Source organism: Zootoca vivipara, chromosome 2 (genome assembly GCF_965207765.1).
Source record: "Zootoca vivipara chromosome 2, rZooViv2.hap1.1, whole genome shotgun sequence".
NCBI classification, from domain to species: Eukaryota; Metazoa; Chordata; class Lepidosauria; order Squamata; family Lacertidae; genus Zootoca; species Zootoca vivipara.
The window spans coordinates 1921908-1945412 of NC_142584.1; the positions used below are offsets into that span (position 1 = coordinate 1921908).

The 23505-nt window shown below is 46.9% G+C and overlaps 1 protein-coding gene and 1 long non-coding RNA gene across 2 annotated transcripts in view; one reads left to right on the forward strand and one right to left on the reverse strand.

Annotated features, from left to right (window-relative positions):
* Positions 1-8861, reverse strand: part of COXFA4L2 (cytochrome c oxidase hypoxia associated subunit FA4L2) — a 42151-nt gene extending 33290 nt beyond the window's left edge. The window contains exon 1 of the mRNA XM_035102167.3: positions 8752-8861. Coding sequence (XP_034958058.3) covers positions 8752-8853 — 102 coding nt within the window. The 5' untranslated portion in view covers positions 8854-8861. The remainder of the gene's footprint in view (positions 1-8751) is intronic.
* Positions 172-19487, forward strand: LOC148686688 (uncharacterized). Its single transcript, XR_015947920.1, has 3 exons — positions 172-295; positions 16791-16866; positions 19376-19487. It is a non-coding gene; the product is annotated as an uncharacterized LOC148686688 (long non-coding RNA).
* Positions 19488-23505: the final 4018 nt, after the last annotated feature.

The window sequence follows — 23505 nt, forward strand, 5'->3', positions numbered from 1 at the left end:
CCCCATGCCAGGTGGACCTGGCAGTGGCTTCTAGCTGAAACACACCGGATAATAAAGAATGACGCCACAGTCCCAGGGACTGCTGGCACCTCTGCAGAGAGTCAGGGATTACAGACGTATTTCACCATCTGCTGCTGGCATCTTCTGGGTTATTAATTCTGGGGAAACATCTGAGGATGGGCAACTCACTGGGGATAAACACATGAATTTGGCTGCCACTGGGAAGAAAGCTGCTGTGATACTATGGCAGTGGGCATGTGAACCATGCAGAGGACAGAAGAACGTTGCGCTGCTGGTACGTTTTCCAAACTGCTTTCCTGTTCTCCAGGATTTCAGAGGATGCAAGTTGTTCCACCTCAACCCACTCCATTCAAAAGCTTTTTGAAGTGTGAGTTCCAGAAAGTATCTCAGAAAATGTTGTTTAAACAAAGCGTGAGGGCTGCTTAATATTTAAATTCAGCCATGAAAGCTCTCAGATTGTCCTCTTCTGTGTTTTCTAAAGACTTAGCAAAGGCTGCTGGTTTTTAAGGGATACAACAAGATAGGAAGCTGGTGGTAGTAGCAGCCACAGTGAGACTGCTCCCTATATTAGTTCAGAGAAAAGGTGGGGAAGAGCAACATGATAGACTTGTATAGCATTCTGCATGGCATGGAGAAAGCAGACAGGGAAAGGTTTTTCTGCCTTTCTCAGGACATCAGAACTCGGGGGCATCCAGTGAAGTGGAATGTTGGGATATTCAGGGCAGGTAAAATGAAAGGAAGTCCTTCCCACAACCACATAGTTAAATTAGTGAATTTGCTCTCACATGCACCAACTTAGATGACTTAGAAAGAGGATTAAACAAACTCATGGAGGAGAAGGCTACCCACGGCTACTAGCCAGTCAGAGGCAGCGTACGTCTGAATCCCAGAGGGGAGAGGACTGTTGTGTTCAGGTCCTGTTTGCAGATTTCCCATAGGGATCTGGTTGGCCACTGTGAAAACAGGATGCTGGGCTAGATGGGCCACTGGCCAGATCCAGCAACAATCTACAAATGTTATTATGTGATGCACTAGTCAAATTTTAAAAATAAACTTAAATAGGTAGATAAATAAATGTCAAGGTCGTGGATAAGCAGTGCCGCTTTACTTGCAATGTGAGGTAGGTCTAGGCTTGCCATATGTCACGAAAATTCCTGACAAGTCCTGGTTTCCCGGTGTAAAAATGGCATCCGGGGTGGGGGTGGGGATGGTGTCAGGTGCAAAATGTCAGAGAAAACCCAGATGTATGGCAACGCGATGGAAAAACACTGTATTTGGGGGGAGGTTACCCCCCAAAAGCTCAACAACTTTGCGGGTGTTAGGAATGTTACCTTTTTAAATATGCAACCCTAGGTAGGTCTCCTTAAGGAGCTAGAGGAAATACCCAGGGAAGAACTTGCTTTCTGTGACAGGCCCTTGTTGCACACTGAAGCCACAGGGGCAGGAAGAAGCGAGAGAGCTGGTTCCTAGATGGTCATGCTTCGATGCTATGGCTGTCTCAGGCAAGCCCTGCCCACCTCCCAGAGCCTGCCGCTGGCCCTGGCTGGCTCGTGAGAGGCACATCCCAGTGGAGGTGGCCTGGAGTGCAACCCTACTGTGGACAGGCTGGGGTAGGCTGACCAATGGATAGATCCTTGCCCTATGCTGCACTGAACTGGTGTGCTGTCACCAGTAAAGTTGTGGCCATGTTTACCCCACTCTCCTGTCTCTGGCTCGTCATTGCTCCCAGACTCCTGCATTCTTGTGACTGGCGTCCTTGTGCAGGTTTCTTCCTAACTCCTCTTTTTGCATGTGTTCAGGTGTGTGTGTGTGTCTGTGTGTGTGTGTCCCCTCCACCAACTTGATGGAATTACCTAATGCAAATTACCAAAAAGAAAATGAAAGGGAATGAAGAAAGGAAAGGTAGAGAGGTGGGTGGGAAGTGCAAGTACAATTTACTATGGCACTAAGACTTGTGTTTTAGTGACAGAGCATCTATTGTGTGCGCAAGAGACCTCAGGTTCCATCCCTGGCATCTCCAGTTAGGGTTGGAAAAGACTCCTTCTCTGAAGCCCTGGAGAGCCATTGCCAGGCATTGCATACCTGCCAAGTGTCCCATTTTTACACATGAGATCATGGTGGCCATTTTGGGTGCTGTAATCTTGCTTGCTCTCGCGCTGCACTCTTGCCCCCCCCAAAAAAACATTGGGGAGCACTGTGACCTTGTGCAGTGGTCAAAAATGTGTGTTTTGGGGCACCGCACAAGATCACGCCCCCCCAAAAGCAATTTGAAGGGGCAAGAACACCGCACGCTACTCACCTGGGAGTGTGTCCTGGGACTCAACTATACAGCTGCAAATTAAACATTTTAAGTGTGTTGTAAAGTGCAATATAGGGACACGGGTGGCACTGTGATCCAAACCACCGAGCCTAGGTCGGCGGTTTGAATCCCCGTGACGGGGTGAGCTCCCGTTGCTCGGCCCCTGCTCCTGCCAACCTAGCAGTTCAAAAGCATGCAGTGCAAGTAGATAAATAGGTACCACTCCGGCGGGAACGTAAACGGCCTTTCCATGTGCTGCTCTGGTTCGATAGAAGTGGCTTAGTCATGCTGGCCACATGACCCGGAAAAACTGTCAGCCAGTAAAGCTAGATGAGAGCTGCAACCCCACAGTCATCTGTGACTGGACGTAACTGTCAGGGGTCCTTACCTTTGTAAGTGCAAGATATGACACTAGATGGTGGCAATGAGCTATGACAAATTCAATATATTTCTCAAAACGTTTTTTAAAAAAGCATTTTCACAGCGTTTTTTATATGCGTGTAGATTCCACCCCAGTTTCAATCAGAAAAAGGTGTCATTGGTATGTCATTGCAGACAGTGCTGAGCAAGGTGGACCTATGGTTTGTCTTGTCATAAGGCAACTTGCTGTGTTCTTATTTTGCTGAGAACTCTAGAGACATGGTGGTGCCCTCCATTTATTGCTGGACTTCAACTCCCAACAGCCCCCACATGAAGCCTGCCCCCTAACATATATCCTGGCTATGCCCATGCTCCTGGTCCAGATTTTTCTTCTCTGTTTCTGTACCACCAGCAGAGTTCTGGGGTTGTAAGCCTTTTCCTTCCTTCCTTCCTTCCCAGTTGGCAGCAGATGTGGAGTTGGCATTAATCATAGGCTGAGGCAGTTGGGCGCCCTGGGAAGCGCAACCACACAGCAGCAGGAGAAGCTGTTGCAAGGCGAAAATGCTGACCCACATGGATGGTGCAAAGAACAGCTGATGGTGGATAATGGATGGTATGTCAGGGCTGCACCAATCCCCCTACTTCTTTCAACCTATCAGAGGCAGGCAGGGCATGGCACTCACAGTTAACCCTTTGCACCCTCTCCAACTGCTGCTATTTCCCAGGGACAGTCCCTGTTTTCTATCATCTGTCTCTGGTAAATCACTGTCTCATTTTCTCTCCTTTTCACCTCTGTGGGAAGAATTTGGGAATGCCCCTTTTAAAACGTTGATAGTGGGTGCACATGTGCAGTAGAGTTTGCTCGCTTCCCCACTCCTCCATAATTGCTTAGCCAAATAGGAAATCTTGGTGAATATCTGAGTTGCAACAAGGTGACTTCAGGCTGTGTGTGTGTGTGTGTGTGTGTGTGTGTGTGTGTGTGTGTAAAAACTGAGGGGCCAATTTCAGAAGCAAAATTCTTCCAAAGGCTCCTCTGGATGACCTGTTTATTCAGCAGCCATCCTGATTTGCTGGCACGAAGCTTTTAAAAACATACGCAGAGAGGTTAGACTATGGGTTAGCACCCAGTGCTTGTTCCACACAGAGCAGACCATTGAAGACCAACTTAAGGTTTTTTTTTTTCATTTTCAATGGGTCTTCTCTGAGTAGGATATGACCATATGTTCAGTCTGTATCTAGCATTTGTTCTGATTCCCTTGCAGGGTGTTCATTAGGGTTATAACCAGTGGCAGAGGAAGCCGCTCAGGCGCCTGGAGTAGCGCACCCAGGGGCTTGGTGAGCTACCCATAGAGGCAGGGCGCACAGCGGGGCCTCTGGAGTCTGCCTGCCTCCTCCCACTCGGCCGCCCTACAGTTGGGGGGGGGCAGTGGGTGGACCATTTGAGGCAGTGGAGAGCCTGCGAGCGCTCAAGCCACCACGTCACTAGGAGAGACCCGTGGCTCGGATGCGCTACAGGCCCCGCAATGAGTGCATTTTGTCACACCCCTCAGTGGTGGCACTTGGGGCAGTCTGCACCCACTGCAACATTTCCTCTGTCCCTAGTTATAACTTTTTGTCTTAAAAAAAGATTTCCTGTATCATAAAGGAATGATCCTTTGCTTAAAAACACTGAAAAAGGGACGAATTCTTCTCAGTTGTGAAAAAAGTCACCCTGAAATGAATAGTTGGAATCAGCATATATCTAATGTTACTACTCAATGAAAATGACTTCAAGAACTTGTCAGAAATATTGAAACCATACCCAAAAAAAGCATTATGGGTATTGGAGAATCACTGGAAGCAGGAGCCGTCCGTACTCCAGATACCAAGAAGTAATCAGTGCGCAGAACACGCAATCAAAGTGATGTGGGAACTTTATGGTGCTTGCAGCAGAAACAGAGACAAACTGCAACTTCGACTTATTCTAAGCAATAAGAAGTGATGTACAATGTACAAAACATTGTACAAGTATTAGAAAATTTGCAAGCTCTATTTTTCCTGTATTTTAATACATAATTATCATTATTATGTATAATTGCATAATACATTATACAGTTATATATACAAAAATCAATTTTGGGGTGACCTTTTTTCCAAAAGATTTGGAAATTACAGTTCATTCCTTTGTTTTTGAGGTTGTAAAAAAAAGTCATAAGTGTTCATATACATCTTCCTATTAATCATTCATTCATCTCACTCTTTTTGATGCATTTTGCTGTCATTTCCCTAACTGAAAAAGTCCATTATTATTATTATTATTATTATTATTATTATTATTATTATTATTGGATTTGTTGCACCAGGGTGAAAGAGGCCCTTAACCTGCTTCAATTGCACAAGCCTAAATTTCCCAGTATGGACCTGAAGCTCTCCTGCAAAATAGTGACAGTTTGGAGGCGCCCCAAATATTGGTGGTTTGGGTGGGTGGGTGTTATAGTGACAGCATTTATTTTTTTCTTCTATCTCCCCCATCTTTTATTTTCTTTTTGCACTTCTCAGTAGATGTTAACTGCCACTTGCCGTTAGCACTGTTTTGGGACATCCATCTTGTGGGAACTGGGGGGATTCTGAGAGAGAAACGGACCCTACAGGATGCTGCTTGCTGAGAGGGGTTGTGGTCTAGAGCTGTGAGGTGGGGTTGTTCCGAGAGTTAGACTGTCTCTAGGAGGTTGGTTAGATTGTCCATTTGCCAATGCTTGAATAAAATTCCTCAGATGAGACTAAGGGCAGATCCATAGCAAGTGAAAAACAGTACCCTTTAAGAGAAATCTGGTTTTAAGTGTTTATGCCTCCTTCCCTGTATGGAATGGAAAAGCTGTGCTCCTTTATTCTCCCCTCGTGTGTGTGTGTGTGTGTGTGTGTGTGTGTGTGTGTGTGTGTGTGTAGCCAGCTCAGGCAATTCCATCTCCCCCCTCCCCCATTTTTAGCCTGTGAGAGGGGAAATTGTATTTATATCAAGGCCTCATGGGCATATATAATTTATCAGGGTTTATTCATATTTGTAAACAAAATCTCTGTCATGAATTTTTGATGGAAAGTGAGACAATGGCTTTGGGAGACAGGATAAAGGGGGTGGCTTGGGGTGGGTTGTAGGTTTTCCATTCTGTCACTGAAATTTCTGAAGTGGGGGGAATAGTTAGATCACAACATATGAGGGGAAAGATGGGGGGGGGGACAACCACCTTAAGCTGGCTTTCGAATTTGGAAGGGGGGGGGGTGAATTGGAACCTGCTGTGTGTTGATTTATTCCTAGAGTGTTGAAAAACCCCTTAGAGACATCCGATATAACAAGGTAAATAACAACACATCAAATCTCCCCTCTTGCCAATTGCGTGCCAGCCGTCCACGGACATCTAGGGTTAGGGGGACAACAAACTACCAAGAATTAAATATGCATAAGCTTGCCTCTATGGGTGGAGGGAGAGAAAAGCTCAAAAGTCTGGGCTAGCAAGTTAATAAATAAATATTTCTGGGAGAAAGAGAAAGAAAGATGCCTTTGAATCCCATGAAACTATCCATCTGCCCTATACAGTCAAAGCACTATGGTGTCACTTTAAACAGTCATGCCCCCACCCTCAAAAGAATCAGGGGGTTGTTATATGGTGGGTAGGGCTGCCATATGTCTGGATTTACCTGGGGGTGGATTTGTTCTGGGTCTTAGGTGAGTCAGTTGAAAAAAAATGAGGTTTTCAAGCTCAACAACTTTTGGGGGTCCTGGATTTTACTTTTTGAAATATGGCAACCCTAACGGTGTGTGTGTGTGTGTGTGTGTGTGTGTGTGTGTGTGTGTGTGTGACATAAAGTCCAGTCTAAAATAGGGATAGGGAATCTATGGGCCCTTCTGATAGGGTCGGCCTAACCATGAGGCAAGGTGATCCAGGCGGGGCAGCAGACGGCGGCATAGCTAGCCGCTCAGGTGCCTAGGGTGGCGCGTGTGCCCTGCAGCTGGGGGCGGAGCGAGCTGCCCATGGGAGTGGGGTGAGCCAAGGCAGGGCGCGCCTTGTGGAGCCTCTCCGCAGCCTCCCCCTCAATTGTAGGGCGGCTGAGGCAGTGGGCAGACGCATGCCCCGCGCTGCTTGAAAAAGCAGCGCTGAGCTTGCAGGCAGTCTGCCCGCTGCCTCCCCCTGAGGAGAGATGCGTGGCTCAGGCACGCTGCAGGCCCCGCAGTGTGGCGTCCAGTGCCCCCTGCCTGACCTAGCTATGCCTCTGAATTAGGCAGGTTCATGGAGGAGAGGGCTGTCGAAGGCTAGTACTAGCCATAAAGGCTGTGCTCTGCCTGCAAAGTTTGAGGCAGCCAATGCTTCTGGTTTCTGGAAATCACTCGAGGGGAGATTGCTCATGCAGTGGGGCAGGAAGGGGCGTGTGGTGGGTACAGGAGTTATTTATTTAAAACATATATTTTTGTCACCCCCCTCAGTGATGACACCCAAAGCAGCCTGCACCCACCGCACCCCCTCCCTACGCCACTGGCAGCAGATCCTGATGTAGATCTTCACTCAACCCTTATTCCCAGGCAGGGAGGTGAGGGCGCCATTTTGTGGTCCTCCTCAGGCACCAGAATGTCCTGCACCAGCCCTGCCTCCAGATAATTTGAGGCTACGGTTCTCATCATCCCTGACCACTGGCTATTCTGGCTGGGGCTGTTGGGAATTCAGCCGCACATCGGGGGCCATAGGCTTCCCCACTTTGAGTCTACAGCAGAGGCACCAGCTTTTCAGGATGATTGAACAACAACAACAAACAAACAAACAAAACTGAACAAAAAAAGGCCCCCTCAAAAAAACACATGGTGGGTCTGAAAGTGCTTCAGCCCCTCAGAGCTAGCGCCTATGGTCAACAATGATCTAACTGCATCACTGAGGGTAGGGGCTTGATAGGAATCCGGCTAGCAGAGGCAACAGGTATATTTTCTCCTGAGTGGGCTTAGAAGGAAGCAGTTAGGGATGTTCCTCTTGAATGCAAAGAGTTAGGGTTGGCATTCTGAGGCTTGAGTGTCTTTCTTTATAGGGTTAGAGGTTATAGGCGAAGGCTCAAACTGGCTGGGGGTAGAGGGACACGGGAAGCTGCCATCTACCAAGTCAGACCCTTGCGTACATCTAGTACATCACTGTTAACACTGAGGGCTCAGCCTCATCCACAGTTACCTTTGCATTTCTAGTTATAGCTCAAGGCTTTCTAGGTCCAGGTCCAAGGGTTCGTAGGTTGGTTGGTTTTTGCTCTGATGTTTTCCCCATGAAAACCTGCTCTTTACCATTGGGGAAACCCCGAATTGCCTCTGACTCAGTGGTAAAGAGCGGGTTTTCTAGGGGAAAGCTGTGGGGCAAAAAGAAAAAGAAAAGTGCTCCGACACTGGTGGAAAAGTGCAGATCTTTGCCTCGGAAGCCCAGGGCAAAAGGCAAGTGTGGATGAGCACTGAAGAGCAGGGATTCTGCAGGGTTTCGCAAGGTATCTTCCCTGCCCTCCCTGGAGATGTTGGGGATTGAACCTGAGACCTGCGCGCAATCAGTGCTCTCCTGCTGAGTTGCTGGCATTCCCCATAGGAAGGTAGGAGTGAGCGCATGACAGAGAAGGGGGGCGGAATGGGAGTGTGGGAGAAAGAAACCTGGAACACCTCACTCCTTGGGATAGGGGAAATGGAGGTGGCTGGTTCTCACGTTTCGTTTTCATTTAAAAAGAAACAAAAGCAGGTTCCTGTGCCTCCCTGGTGTGAGGAAGGCAAATAAGCAAGCAAGCAAGCAAGCAAGCAAGCAAGCAAGCGGGCTGGTGCAGTTCATCTCTCCCCCAGCCGTAGAGACAAAGTGATAAGAGGAAAGTTGCATCTCTTTATCAGGGGGAAGCTGCACCTGGCGACTTTCTGCCTGCAGCGGCGGCGATGCTCAGCAGCACTTTCTGTGCCGGGGGCGGCGAGAGAAGGAAATAAAGGTTGAGGGTTGTAGGTACTGAGGGTTTAGGGCAAGTAGGCGGGGGGGGGGAGTGGGGTTCAGGGTCACTAATCTTAGGCTAAGGGGTCAAGCGGGAAAGAGGTGACTCACTCCTGGATGTCTCTTGAGCTGCCGGGAGAATCTGACCCTCAAAGGGGCGCCCATTGCTCCGGGGCTGGGCTGGGGAGTTGCGCTGGCTTCCTTGCCTCCCATCTCCTCGGCTCCGGCGGCTGCCACAGCCAGCCCAGCGGCCGCTCGGCCAGCCCAGCGCGTCCCAGCAGCGTCTGCCCCCGCCTCCGGGACCCGCGGGGAGGGCGGCTGGGAGGGAGGAAGGGAGGTGCCGGGACCATTGGAGGGAAGTTGGGGGACCTCAGGCAAAATCAGAGCGGGGGGGGGGAAGAGAAAAGGTTGTTTTATTCAGCTGGTGGAGGTGGGGGGTGTACTTGTGAGGCCAGAGTGTCTGCTTAGTCGGTAGGACATGAGACTCTTAATGTCAGGGTCATGGGTTCAAGTCCCATGTTGGGCAAAATGATTCCTGCATTGCAGGGGGTAGACAGTCCTATGATTCAATGGGGCTTGGGGCTCATAGCTGTCAAGTTCTCCCCCTTTTTAAGGGAAATTCCCTTATGCTGAATAGGCTTCCTCTCGAGAAAAGGGAAAACTTGACAGCTATGTTGGTGCTGATCAGTTCCCCGAATGAGAAACTCCTGTGCTTTGGAACTTGAGGGGAGGAAGTGGGGTCACCTGTTGCTTTTCTGCCAGCCATGAGTGGGCAGGGAGAAAGATGCTCTTCAAGGGAGGAGGGGGCAAGTCCAGGTCTGGGGCAGGTAGCTTAGAACAGGTATAGGCAAACTCGGCCCTCCAGCTGTTTTGGGATTACAACTCCCATCACCCCTAGCTAACAGGACCAGTGGTCAGGGATGATGGGAGTTGTAGTCCCAAAACAGCTGGAGGGTCGAGTTTGCCTATGGCTGGCTTAGAAGGTAGAGCATGAGACTCTCAATCTCAGGGTTGTGGGCCACAAAATTCCCTCATTACAGGGGGGTTGGACTAGATTACCCTTGTGGTGCCTTCCAGTTATGTGATACTTCTAGGGAAACTTGCTTAGACTAGTGAAACCTGGGTAGACTCTTTTGTGGATGGTTTTGCAAAGTAAGGAGACAAAAGTTTTTGCTTCTTGGTGTGAGCTGGTGGTGTTTCTCCCCTTCCATTCACCTTTTTCTCATTCTCGTTTTTTCTTTTCTTCCACCTACCTTCATTAAATTAGGGTGGGCAGGGGAAGTAATGTTAGACACAACCATATGGCAAACGGGCGTGGGGGGGGGGGAGAGAGGCCGGGGAAAGTGTGTGCAGAGTAGGGACCCACAGTGAGAGAAGTTAAACAAAAAACCCTCACCCTTTTTTGCAATATGCTTGGAAGCCCCCAGCTTCCTTACCCCCCCCCCCCGCCAGTGTTCCACTTTGCTGGATGTTAGCACCAAGATTGCCAAATGGCCCGAGGTTTGGGCGAAAATAGCTTGCTATGTACCTATGCTAATCACTCCAGGAGCTGAGTACTCCTGAGATACTGGCCCAAGCAACCTTTGGGAACCTCAAATGGCCTTCCTCTGTCAATATTCTGTTTTCACCTCAGATCGTATAACTCTTTCGCTTTTACAAAAAATGGCCTTCCTCTGTCTCATTAGGCTCTGGGTTCTCCGAGTGCCCAAGGGTGCCTCCAGTAGCAAGCCTAGAAAGAGGCTGGAGGCTTGGAGCTCACATGAATCCCCCACAAGGTTCATCCTGGCCAAAAAGGCTTAACATGTGAATTGATCCTAAAGGGGCACAGAGCTGTTTCTGTGCATCTGGAAGGTGCTATCACTGTGTGTGTTGGGGACCACAGCCTGTCAAAATCTATCCAAGCTGCCTGCATGGTTCTCAAAATGTCATTGTCTTGCAATTAATTTGCTTGTTTGCTTCCCCCTCCTGAAGGGGGAAAAAAGACAAAGAAAGACAAAGCACTTTCCTAGGAGATGGACATACATCTCTCCACCATAGAGCCGAGCTACATGTTACACTGAGCACACTGCTTGCATGTAGCTCGGATCGCTGTCTTGTCTGTGCTATGCACAGCCTTCAAGAAATGTACAATTTCTGTGACTGCTTCTGCTCCACACCCCTTGCAGGGCTGAGCCGGGAATATTTGCCAAGGCCGACAAAATGCACGTCTCTCCACCATATGCCAGCCTGCAATCAATTTATTTTTCATACAAACAAAACGCAGGTATGTTTGCTGCTGGGTCCCTACACTTCACACCAGGCGGGGGTGACATTTATAACTGATGGGGCCATCAACCTGCATTGCTTTTACACACTCTCTCTCCCTCTTTCCCTCTCTCTCACTGTTTCCCCTCGCTTTCCACCTGGCTTCTTGAATGGAATCAAAACTTTCCTTCATTAGCAGCAGGCTTGCTGTTGCTAGTAGAATAAAAAAATTCCTTCAGTAGCACCTTAAAGACCAACTAAGTTTTTATTTTGGTATGAGCTTTCGTGTGCATGCACACTTCTTCAGATACCAAGATACTCTTCTAGTAGAGACTAGAAGATACCAAGATACCAAGATACTCTTCTAAGAGTATCTTCTTGGTATCTACCAAGATACCAAGAAGATACTCTTCTTGGTATCTACCAAGATACCAAGATACCAAGATACTCAGATACCAAGATACTCTTCTAGTAGAGACTGCAGAATCCAGTAGTTAGAGCAGGCAGGGGGCAACTAGGGCAGTTTGTGTTCCAATCTTTGGCAAGGGATGGGGTGTGGGCTATAAAATGTAATGAGATGGGGTGGAAAAGCAGGATCCTCAGCCTTATTTCCCACTCTTGTAAAAACTAGTGCAGCCTTCTTCAAGCTGGTGCCCTTGAGATGATGTTGGACTCCCAACACCCAGCAAGTCAAATGGGCATAGTGTGTTTTATGTTGGGATTTAGTGGGAGCAAAGAAATGGACAATGTGATACCTGGTAATTTCTCCCTAGTTGGCTCAGTCAGAGTGGAAATCTGATTGTTAGAACATAGGGATCCATGTTTTCTGCTCCCAGATCTGGATATGTAATGAAATATTTTGGCCAGTGCAGGGTGGGGCAGATTGAGTCAGCTCCAGGTTTGAGGGCCCCTGGGCAAAGTGTCAGTGGGGCCCAGTATCAGTGGGCCCTGGTGGGCTTAGCAGGCCCACTCCCAAGCAGTGCTGGATAACTGAGTCTAGCCACCCTTTAAATTTCCCACAGTGCCCTAGAGTGATGCCAAGACAGGAGCACTGTGGGAAACTTAAAGGGTGGCTTGTTCCACCCACCTGTCTCTGATTGGAGGGCTGGGCCTGATGCTAGTCTTGGGGCAGGATCATGATTTGCTGGCTTTTGCTTCAAGCTGTCAGAAAACATGGTGAGCAACAACTCCTATGGGGTTGGTTTTGACTTTAGGCAGAGTGAGGTGACCCACCTCAGGAAGAAGATTCGGGGGCATCCAATTTTTAGTTCTTCTGTTTATTTTTATGACCACATGGAACACTGTTTAGATAGGCAGCCACCAAAATATCATGGGCCATCTCTGAACTCCTGGGTTCTGTTATTAGTTCTAGGATGGGAGCAAAGGACAAAGTCAGAAATGATCACAGCTAGACAGATGAAGTGGCCAGACTGTTCAATTTAGACATGAATGATGCCTCACATCACATCCCCTTTTCATTCAAGAAGCGCACCAGATGTCCTTGAGCAACGCATTGCCACTCAGCCTAACTTAGCTTGTGGATGTGTTGGAAAGCTAAATCATGAAGCACTTTCTAATGTGTAGTGAAAGTGCCATGATCTTTCTATATTGTATTGAGCTTGTGGTGGTGAAGCCTCTGACACTGATTGACTGAGCTAGTGTGATGGCACAGGATGTTCAGGGAATAGCTTGCAATTCAGCTTTTGTGAGGAAAGGAAAAGCTGTCAGTTTGGCCAGGTTGCTGTTGTTGTTTTAAATTACACAAGGGATAACAGGACAGGAAAGAAATCTAGGAATATAGCAGAATAAAGGGGCATGGAGCTTAGAGTCAGGGAAGCTGAAGGAAGGCTACAGAACAGGCAATGGACAGAAAAGTGGAACCTATAGAATGAGTAGAGAGAATGAGGCTTGAGGAGAAGGACAGAGGACACATGGAAGTGAAGGCAAGATAGAGATGGGAGGGTAGGAGAGAGAAAGAGAAAGTGCTTAATATTTGATGACATATCTATAAAAGCCATTTCCCAACACCAACATTCTATTCTGCGCTATTTGCCCAATGTTTGTCATGCTTCAAAGTGACCAGGAAATTGGACCAGGTCTTGTCTGCAGAGAAGAGAAGGCTTAATGTTCAGTGAATTTTATACAGGGCAAAGTAGATGGGATCTTACCAAGAAGGTGTAGTTAAATGGGGGGGGGGCAAAGCCAGCTTCGTCCCCCAAACACTGGGATATTGGATGCAGAGACAGCAGGTTTAGCTCTGGGAATTCCCTGTGTTCCTGAGGGCACCCTGTTACATTCTTACTGCAAGAATGAATGGTTGTTTTTTACCCCTGTTGACAAAAATCAAAGAACCCTGGTTGTTTGTGAAGCACCCCATAACAATGGGTAGCCCAGCCCTGCTGCAGCAAACCTGGTTCTTGTACTATATGAGACTTCCGTCTGTGAGCATTTGCACACACTAACCATAATGCTGCCATTTTGCTGCTACTGATGGTGATGATTAGTATCAAACAAAATAGGCTATATCTGGCAATAATGGAATGTACTGATAAAAAGGTGGAGAAAATTGAGTTATGCGCATTTCCAGGTTCTGGTATCAGCCATATGTATTGTGTGTTCGGGGCTAGTTCACACATGCACATGTACCGCTTTTGAGGTCCAATGAAATGTGGTTGGATTCCTATTAGCCCCAGCCATAATCACCAATGGTCAGGGAGGGAGGATGGGAGCCATAATGCAGCAGCACCCACAGGGCCGCAGAGTCTTCCCTCCTCAACCCAAATCCTCTTCTCTTGCACCCACAGCTGCATCGGAGTTGCTTCCCTGTGCCACAATGACGTTCCCTGTATGTTTGGAGTAGGCTGATCGCCTGGCTTTTTTTCCAGCCCATTGCCACCCCTCCAAAAGGATGGTCAGGTGGTAATGAATCATGTAATGAGCCCAACCCGTATTGTTGTGCATTCTCACATATACCATAGCCGTATGGAACTACAGCAGGAGAAAGCTGTTCCTAAGCCTCTGTGGGTCAGTTAGAAACGGTCCTTGATTAGTGTCATGACAAAAGTCACCTCATCACTAAAGCTGTGTTTACACTCCTGTTTACTGTGCACTCATTGTGTTTCCAGTGCTGGGCTTTTAATCCGTGTTCACAACACATTTTCCAAAAATGCATATGTATCCTGTATATGTATTATAACAATAAGATCCTGCTGTTTTTGCATTGTTTCTCCAACCAGCTTCACAATGATTGAAGTCGTTAAGCCATTCCTAATTCTTCTAATTCCTCTCTATACAAGGAATGAACACCTGCATAGGGTAAAGACATCATTTCTCTATCAACACCCCCTGATGTGTACACAAAAAGAAATTAATTGCAGCCCTGCTGATGGGAACAGCTGGGGGGGAGCGGAGCTGTGAAACACTCCCCCCTCCAAAACCCAAGTTCACTGTGGTCTAAGGGGGTAATGTAGTTGCAGGGACGTCATCTTAAATTACTATTTAGACAACGGTGATCTGTTTTCATCCTCTGGATAAAAGCTGAATGAATATGTGAACAACTTCCACCAAAAAAAGTATTGGCTGTGTGGTGTGTTGCTAGTTGGAAGATAAGATGCTTCTCTCTGGGTGCTTGATCTAGAATGAGTGATTCTCACCTGCAAGCCACTGCTTGATTGTTACAGTCAGATTGCACTGAATATGCATGTGTGAATCCACCCCAAATCTTTCCCCTGTTGCTTCTTTGGTCTTTGAATCTGTGGCCCATGCTCACTATTGTTCTCCATCCAGATGAAGAGAAGGCAGCAGAGGTAAGGAAAGTTACTTCTTTCTTATGTCATCATCCTCTTCTCCTTCTGTTTGTCTCATCAGCATTTGATCTCCTTTCTTCTCCCCTCCCCATCCCCTACTTTTTTGATAAATGACATAATACGCAAATTACATTTAGCCATGCAAATTTTCCTGGCAGTAACAGATGTTGCTGTGCATATGGAAAACAGCTATTTGTATCCATTTACTCTTAACAAAAGATTTGTAGATTGACAGAATGTGTGCCTGAAAGGAGGGCTGTTAAACTATTATATGAGCAAGGAACAGAGGCCTGGTTTGGCTTGAAACGGAGCTTTAATTAGTTTTTTTTAATATTCCGTGTAGCGGTTGGATAATATCTCCTAATGGGTATTTAGAATGAGATGAGAGAGATGGTGGGGGAGCAGGTAGAAGGCACAGATAACAGAGTAGGAGCATGTGCTGTGCCTGTTCCCATCATGGGGGCACATCACAGATCATCTGTTAGATGCACATCACTAGTGCACATGTGCTAGCCAAGGATACTGTGCCAGGCAAGGTCATCATTCATGCCTAAATTTTGAGTGGCGACTTTGTTTCTCTGTCAAAAACCCCTAGACTTGGACCCTTCTTTTCCGTTTCTCCTTGTGCCCCTCAAAAACACCCCTCCAAAAAAAACACACCTCCCTCTGATTTCTCTGTAGCTCTCATGATAGAGTTGGGAGGGGAAAGTTGGTTTACTTGAGGCTGGGAAGGGCTTGCTCAGGTCTAGCTGGGGTGGTAAACCTTTCTGCGGGCTATACTATTTCAGACTGCCAGGGTGATATATATTGCCTGTACATAGAAATGTAGCATGTCCAGGAGAAGGCTAGGCTAGATCCTGCCTTTCAGATATCTATTTTTCTATTTGGAGAGGGCAGGGAGGGTTGTGTGGAGGAGCATTTAATCACGTGGACCCCATTTATAGCCTGAAGTGGTACATCCCAGATACAGGTTTACCATCACATGTAATACATGTAATACCTCCCTCCCCCATTTTTTTTTTTTTAAAAAGGATTATGGAGATGCTGCTGTGGTAGGCTGCAAATGTGATTGGAACAGCCATGGAGAGGATTTCCCCCTATGAAAACTGCCCTCCCAAAGCTGCTACTTATCTTCTCTCCCCAGGTGGTGAAGAGATGCTGAAGAAGGACTGGGGGGGGGGGAGAGTCATGTTGGGTGAAATACCAGTCCCACCCTCTGCTTTGCCATCGCCATAGTCTCCAACAGCCCTGAGAAGGCCAGGACTGTAAACAAACAAACAAACAAAACCCTTAAGCCACCATGGCTTCTCACTATGTCATGCAGAGTCCCTAATTCTGCAAGTGGGGAAAGGGAGCGGGGAAGGGTGGGGGCAGGGTGAGGAGGAGGAGGCCTGGCCCCTCATGGTGGTACAGTGGGACTCAGGGGGGGGAGGGGGAGGGACAGGGGCACCAGGGGCTCCCACTGTGCTCTTCAGCTCTGCCAGCCAGTTTGACTGTGGTGATGGTGGTGGCAGGAGTCGTCTAAGAGGGCCCAGCTCATGCAGGCACACAGGGGCCCTTCAGCGAATGTAGCCGCCAACCACAGAGACTACACTGCAGGCACAGAAGTGCCACCTTGTAAACATCTGGTGCGGGTGTCTCCTCTGACGCTCGAGGCGGACGGATGGAAGCACTGGTGTATTTTCATCTGATGAATGTTGGGTGGTATGCATCTCCTACATGCAGGAAGACCTGTGGCACTCACATCTGCTTGGTCCTGGAGAAGTAGGCCTCCAAGGAGCAGAGGAGATAAGAGATGCTTATCTGGAGATAAGAGATGCTCCGACAGGCAGTGATGTCGTGTATATTGCATGTGGAACCAATATGAGGCCCTCCTAGATGTTGGTGGACTCCAACTCCAATCATCCATGAGCATGAGCCATGCCTTCTGGGGAGTCTAGGAGTTCAAATCCAACAGCATCTGTAGGGCATCATGTTGGCTAACCACGGACTATTGGGTATGTTTGAGATGTTTCACAGCAAGGTTCAAATTCCTTTTGCATTCACAATTAAGTTCCCAAGAAACCAAATTCAGCCATTATTCTTTGTTTATACATACAGGATTGTGGATGACAGATCACTCTACCACTATCATGGGATGCCAGACGCAATCATTGAAAGAGAGAATGTGGTTGAGGTTAGAATGTCTCCATCCCCCCCCCCCCGTTTTTCATGCTCCTCCCCATGCTGCACTATGGTTCCTCCCCTGCCATTTAAATAATGGACTCCCTCATCTGTCTTCCCATTGTGATTCAAATCCCTTTATTAAATCTAACCCCAGTGCTGGCTCACTTTTGCCAATGGTGTCCATTTCAACCCACTGGTCCCTGCCTAACTAAAAACAAGAGCTGCTGCAAGTCACACCCTCTAGACAGGGTGCCTGAGAGCTGGTTGGTCATCTATTGCTATGGGAAAAGGCACTCAGTACATGCTCAAATGCAGTCTCTTCCTTGTTGAATTACATATCCCAAAGATGAATGATGGTACAAACGGGTCCTGAAGCAAAGCCCTGGATGACCCTGGGTTCAAATGAACCATGTCCACATGTCTCCCATGCCCAGTTATTCAATTCCTCTGCTTATTGTCTTGAATTCTGGACTGAATTCTGAATTCTGGTATGAATATACCTGCATGTAACACCATTCAATTTCTCTGTACCTTTAATGTTCACTATGCAGCTGAATGTGTGGACTGGCTGCATTTTTAAAAAAGCATTAGGCGAGGAAGTGGACTCCTACTCAGTCCGTTGATCCATTTAGCTCAGGACTGTCCACACTAAGGGGAAGCAGCTCTTGAACCCTACCTGGAGACACAAGGGATTGAGCCCGGGATCTTCTCATGCAGAGCAGGTGCTTCACCACTGAGCTGTTACCCTTCCCTACTGTCTGTGGTGTTAGATCTGTGATGGGCAATTCACACATGCAAGTAATTTCCGGATGTTGCAGCTGTCGTCTGACAGCCAGTATACATGTGGGAAGCAGCTCTGTCATTTCACTGCGGTCTCTACCTTTCCCTTCCCTGCAGACCCTGAATATGTCAGCCTGCAACTCCCCCCTTCCGCCATTATTCCAGCTTTGCCCACATTTCACCCCCATCTGTATTTCTAGCCCCCAGCAACGCCCCCATCCTTCCGTCTCCCCGCACCCTTCCCCCTGCATGCGCTGTTATGCTGATGTGCCTCCAACCTGACCTCATTTCTTCCAGCAAGTCTAGAAAGGACAAAGGGGAGAACTTCTTGGATGTGCATGGAAATAAATAAACAAAAACTTGAATCCCAGCCAGCAGCGCCATGTAGAGCCCTTTGTTGATATAATTAGAGTTTTGAAATAGAATTGATCAAGTGCCACTCCCAAAGACAAATTGCATCCTTTCTTCCCCGACGCAGCTCCCGCGCTGCAGAGACTGGGGTTTAGCAATCATCAGAGTGCAGAGCAATCTTTCCTTTTACTTGAAAAAACATGATGGGCAATATATCGGGGGTGGGGATGAGGTGCATATATCTTTGCTCTGGCGGGTGTACTTGCCAACTGCGGGGGCTCGTATAACTTCCCCAGGTGCTGTGGAGCTCTTCCTAATTGATTGGATGAAAATATATACAGTACACCTTGGGGGGATAGAGTGGAGTCCTGGGGCAGGGGAGCATTAATATCCCCTTGTTCTGTGCATGTGTAAAAAGCAAAGCTTGTGCAAAACAGAGCGTGGTGGGGCTCCCCCCACCCTCAGTGCATTTATTCAGTTCTGGAACAAGTTTTGATTTCTTGTTCTTGCTTATGTGGTTTTACTTATTATAACATGTATAACTTTTCATCCAAGGGACTCAAGTTGGGGTGATTTGTTCCCCTCCCTTCCTATTTTCTTCTCACAACAACCCTATGAGGTAGGTTAGGCTGAGAGAAAGACAGCAGACTGTGAGCATTGTGGCCCAGTGGAGATTTGAACCTTGGTCTCTCAGGCCCTGGTCTGATGCACTAACCACTGTGCCACACTGGATACATGATATAGGGGCTTTCCTTCCTAGGAGTAAGCGTTAGTTAACCAGTCTGCTTCCCAGCAGTGTCCCATTCATAGCAGTTCGCCCATAAATCTGTTCTGTCAATCAATCCATGATTTTTAAATTTTGTGGTTAAATATACATTTCTACATTTCTCAAAATATTTAAATAACAAAACCTAAAACTTATTTTGATGCAGTTTTTGAGCAGATAGCTGCATTGGAATATGCATTTTTAAGAATGTGTTTTTTGGCAGAGAAGTGCATCAGAACTGTAAAAATGTTGCCAGGGAACTAAATTCTGGGTCAATTAGTATCAGATTTTTTTGGGGGGGCTCCTAAATTCCTCCTTTGGGGACATTTGCACAGAGGCTCATCCCAGCTAACACTACTATTTCTTGTGAATGGGAGTAAGAATCTCTAAGAAAATTTCTCACCACTTCCCTCCAGGGGCCATTGTAGTATCAGCAAGGGGCTGCACACATAGCTTTGTAGCCAGAGGGCATCCATGAGCTGAATGCATCTGTCTTGGCAGAGAGGCACCCTACCTGCCAGGGCTGCAACTGTGCTCTTGTACAGCTTTTGCTCATTTCAACAGGACTTATGCAAAAGAACTATCCAGATGACAGTGTGTGTTACTCCCCTTTTTTTCCAAGGTGCACCAAACCTGCCATATGACAGAATTCCTGCATCTTGCCTCTTGGTAGGGATGGCTCTGCTGTAATCATCGTCATCATCATCATCAGAACACACATACACAAAAGCCAGTAGAATTGTATATGTTTATTACAATGTTTCCACAATTTATGATAACTGTGGTATGCACCCCCCTCCCCGAATTAAAACTGGAGAAACACTTTATTTGTCCCTTGTAGGAAGTGCGGTATACTGCAGCCTCTATGAGTAACATTTTACCGATTCTCAGTTGCTACAAGAATCACCATTCTGGGCACAGTAATAAACGCCAACTCCAACTCCTTGAAAGATTCCATCAATGGTGTCTCCGAAATTTTTTACACATCACTTGGGAAGACAGGCAAACTAATGTCAGTGTACTGCAAGAAGCAAAGATCACAAGTGTCAAAGCAATGATTCTTCAACATCAACTTCGTTGGACTGGTAATGTGGTTTCAATGCCTGATTATTGTCTTCCAAAGCAACTACTCAATTCCCAACTCAGGAATGGAAAGCAAAATACTGGTGAACATCAAAAGAGGTTTAAAGAGTATCTCAAGGCATATATATATATATATATATATATATATATATATATATATATGATGTAACATTAAGGTAAAGGGGGCCCCTGACCATCAGGTCCAGTCGTGTCCGACTCTGGGGTTGCGGCGCTCATCTCACTCTATAGGCCGAGGGAGCCAGCGTTTGTCCGCAGACAGCTTCTGGGTCAGGTGGGCAGGAGCTGGGACCGAGCAATGGGAGCTCACCCCGTTGCAGGGATTCGAACCGCCGACCTTCTGATCAGCAAGCCCTAGGCTCAGTGGTTTAACCCACAACGCCACCTGGGTCCCCAAAATGTAACATAAGCACTGATAACTGGGGAACTCCAACTGGAGAACAGCCTTAACCAGGGGTGTCATGGTCTTTTTAGAAGCCCGAGCTTGGGCCAAGGAGGAGAAACGAGCTAGGAGGAAGGCCTACATTGGCTCCCAGTACATTTCCAAGCACAATTCAAAGTGCTGGTGCTGACATTTAAAGCCGTAAATGACCTCGGTCCAGTACACCTGAAGAAGCGTCTCCACCCCCATCATTCTGCCCAGACACTGGGGTCCAGTGCCAAGGGCCTTCTGGCGGTTCCCTCGCTGCGAGAAGCCAAGTTACAGGGAACCAGACAGAGGGCCTTTTCGGTAGTGGCACCTGCCCTGTGGAACGTCCTCCCATCAGATGTCAAAGAGAAAAACAACTACTAGACTTTTAGAAGACATTTGAAGGCAGCCCTGTTTAGGGAAGCTTTTAATGTTTAATAGATTATTGTATTTTCATATCCTTCTGGAAGCCGCCCAGTGTGGCTGGGGAGACCCAGCCAGATGGGCGGGGTATAAATAATAAATTATTATTACCATATTATTATTATTTATTATTAGGCATGTTTGACAAACCCTTACTGTGATCAACTCCCACCTGGAAACCTATGTTCCCACTGTGGAAGGATGAGTGGATCCAGAGTTCGCCTCCACAGTCACTTACGGACTCACTGTTAAGACCGTGTTCATGGAAGACAAACTTACTCACCTATGAGTGATTGCCAAAAAAGAAAGAGTTGGATGACTTGTCCATTTAGACTAGTGTTATCTGTCTTAACTGGCAAGCACTCTCCAGTGCTCCTGACAGCAGCCTTTCTCAGCCCTGTGTGGGACATAATGCAGATCAGACCTGGATTATATGCAAACTTCTACATGCAAACCATGAGCCAAGAAATGAATTATCCAGCCTCAGTGGAGGCTGATAGGAAGAAAGCAAGACAAGAACAATGAATCACACAGAGACACAGCAGGCAGCATCCAGAGCGGATTAGTGTACTGAGATCACAAGAGCCTATAACGCCTTAATGAGTTCATTTCTCATGGAACACTAACAATTCTCCCAGTTCTGGAAACAACTCTTCTATGATAACGAACTTGATTCATAAACTAGTGGGGAACCATAACCAAGAGTACTGCACAGATGTTTCTTTTGATTTTCATCCATCTAATCAATTCGTTTATGAGACCCATTTGTGCTCGGCCTGCCTCCTATCAGCCATCTGTATGTTTATTTTGCTCAGGACCCTCCCAAAATGGCAGTCGCACACTGTACAATCTGCTTGCTCCAAGTGGAACCTTTGGTAATATTTGCTATTTCCCCACCACAATAGTTTGCAATAATTTCCCATGCTGTTGTGCAGGAGAATTATTTTCTTGGGGGCGGAGGGGAGAGGTTTTTATACAAGCATTGCTGCCCTTAAACATTTTACTTAGACACAAGCCACACACCCTTAATCATATACAGTACTAGACACCCCCCCCCCATTTGCTCACCCTTCCAAGCTACTTGGCTGGGAATCAATCCCTGTACATGAGTGCCTGGCAAAATCCACACATTCACCATATCAGATAAGTTTCCCCTGCCATTCCAGGTAAGCTTTGATATGAAAGGGGATGTCAATGATTGAGGCAAGTCATTGGTTAGAGCTGGGCTTCAGCCTGGTGATAAGTGTGGGACAGAAGCATTGATGGAGATATTGAAACTGTCCCTGTAAATTGTGAGAAGCTCAGGCAATTTGTTCCAGAGAGGGAAGAAAGAGGACTGTGCATTTTAGGGATAAAAGGAGTGGCTGCATATCAGCATACATTCATCTAGGTGCTTCAACAGGTGATTTATAATGGAAAGCGGGACCTGGGTGGGATATAATTGCTGTATCATGAAACTAGGACAGCGGTTGGGAACCAATGGCCCTCCATAAGCTCCCATGAGCCCCAGTGTTGGATTTAGGGTAGGGTGGGTGGTCCCCCTGCGCAGGGCACTGAGCCAAGGGGGCGCAGCAATAGTAGTAGTCGTAGTAGTAAAACCTAGATTTATATGGGTACCTACTCAGAGTTATGCTCAATGAGAACATCCATAAAAAGCAACGTGCCAAAAGGAATTATTGTGAGAATAAAAAATATTTGTGGGGGTGGGCGAATATTGTCCTCACTCAAGGCTTCATAGCACCAAAGTCCATCTCTGATAGCTGACAGTGAAGGATGAAGGGAGTTGTAGCCTAGCAACCTCCACTGGGCTACAGGTTCTTCCTCCTTGATTGCATAGGATTGCATAGGAACTAGACAGGGATCTAATAAATGCAAGGAGGGAGTACAAGCTTCCCCGCCTTTTTGAATGGGAAGGGTTGGAAGTACTGTGTTTACTCAAGTTTAATGCACCATTGAATCATTGAAGTATTTGCTGGCGAATGTAAATGTGCCATCGAATCTAATGCACACCTTAATTTTTGCAATATAATTTGGCCAAAAAACGGTGAGCATTAGATTTGAGTAAATACGGTATATACACACAGTTCATAGGATTGCCAGATCCCTTGAGGATGCAGTTCCTAGGATGGAGAACCACTCCTTTGAGGGCTTCAAAGCACATAATGGTTTCTTGCCTGTTCATTGATCTTTCTAGCCCGGACGTGCATGAGCTCTGCTTGAGTAAACTTTTTTGCTTAAGGTCACATTCACAGGAGCACATGGTGCAGATTATCTACCCCTTATAATCTTTAACTGCCCTGTTGAAATTAGAGTTGGGTTGTTAGAAGAGTATATTCTACATTCTCCCTCTCAAAGCATGGGTGAAACAGAGATTCTAGTATCCATTTGTGTGTTTGTGAATAAGAGTTTGGAGGTTATCAGAACGATTGAATGCAACTTTATTGCATTAGCCACAGGCTAAAGCAATTTGACAAGTTTTTTTTAAAAAATAGAGTGAAGATAAACATTAAAAAGTAAAATAGAACATCCATATGAAATCCACAGATCTTATGCCCAAATAGTAAGTAATCATATATAACTAAATAGGCCACTAAAATAAACTTAATGAACCCTAGACAGGAAAACACATAAGGGGCACAAGCCAAGCAAACTTTAATAGTACATTCCATTTCATGTTTAGTCAGAGGTAAACCCCAGTGCAGTATTCATAAACCTGCAGCCCTTTTGCTAGGTTGTGCTTTGATAATTTTAGGCAGCCCACTTTGGTGATGTGGTCCACAGGAAAGCAGGGCAATATGTTTGGCATCAGCTTGGCTGCC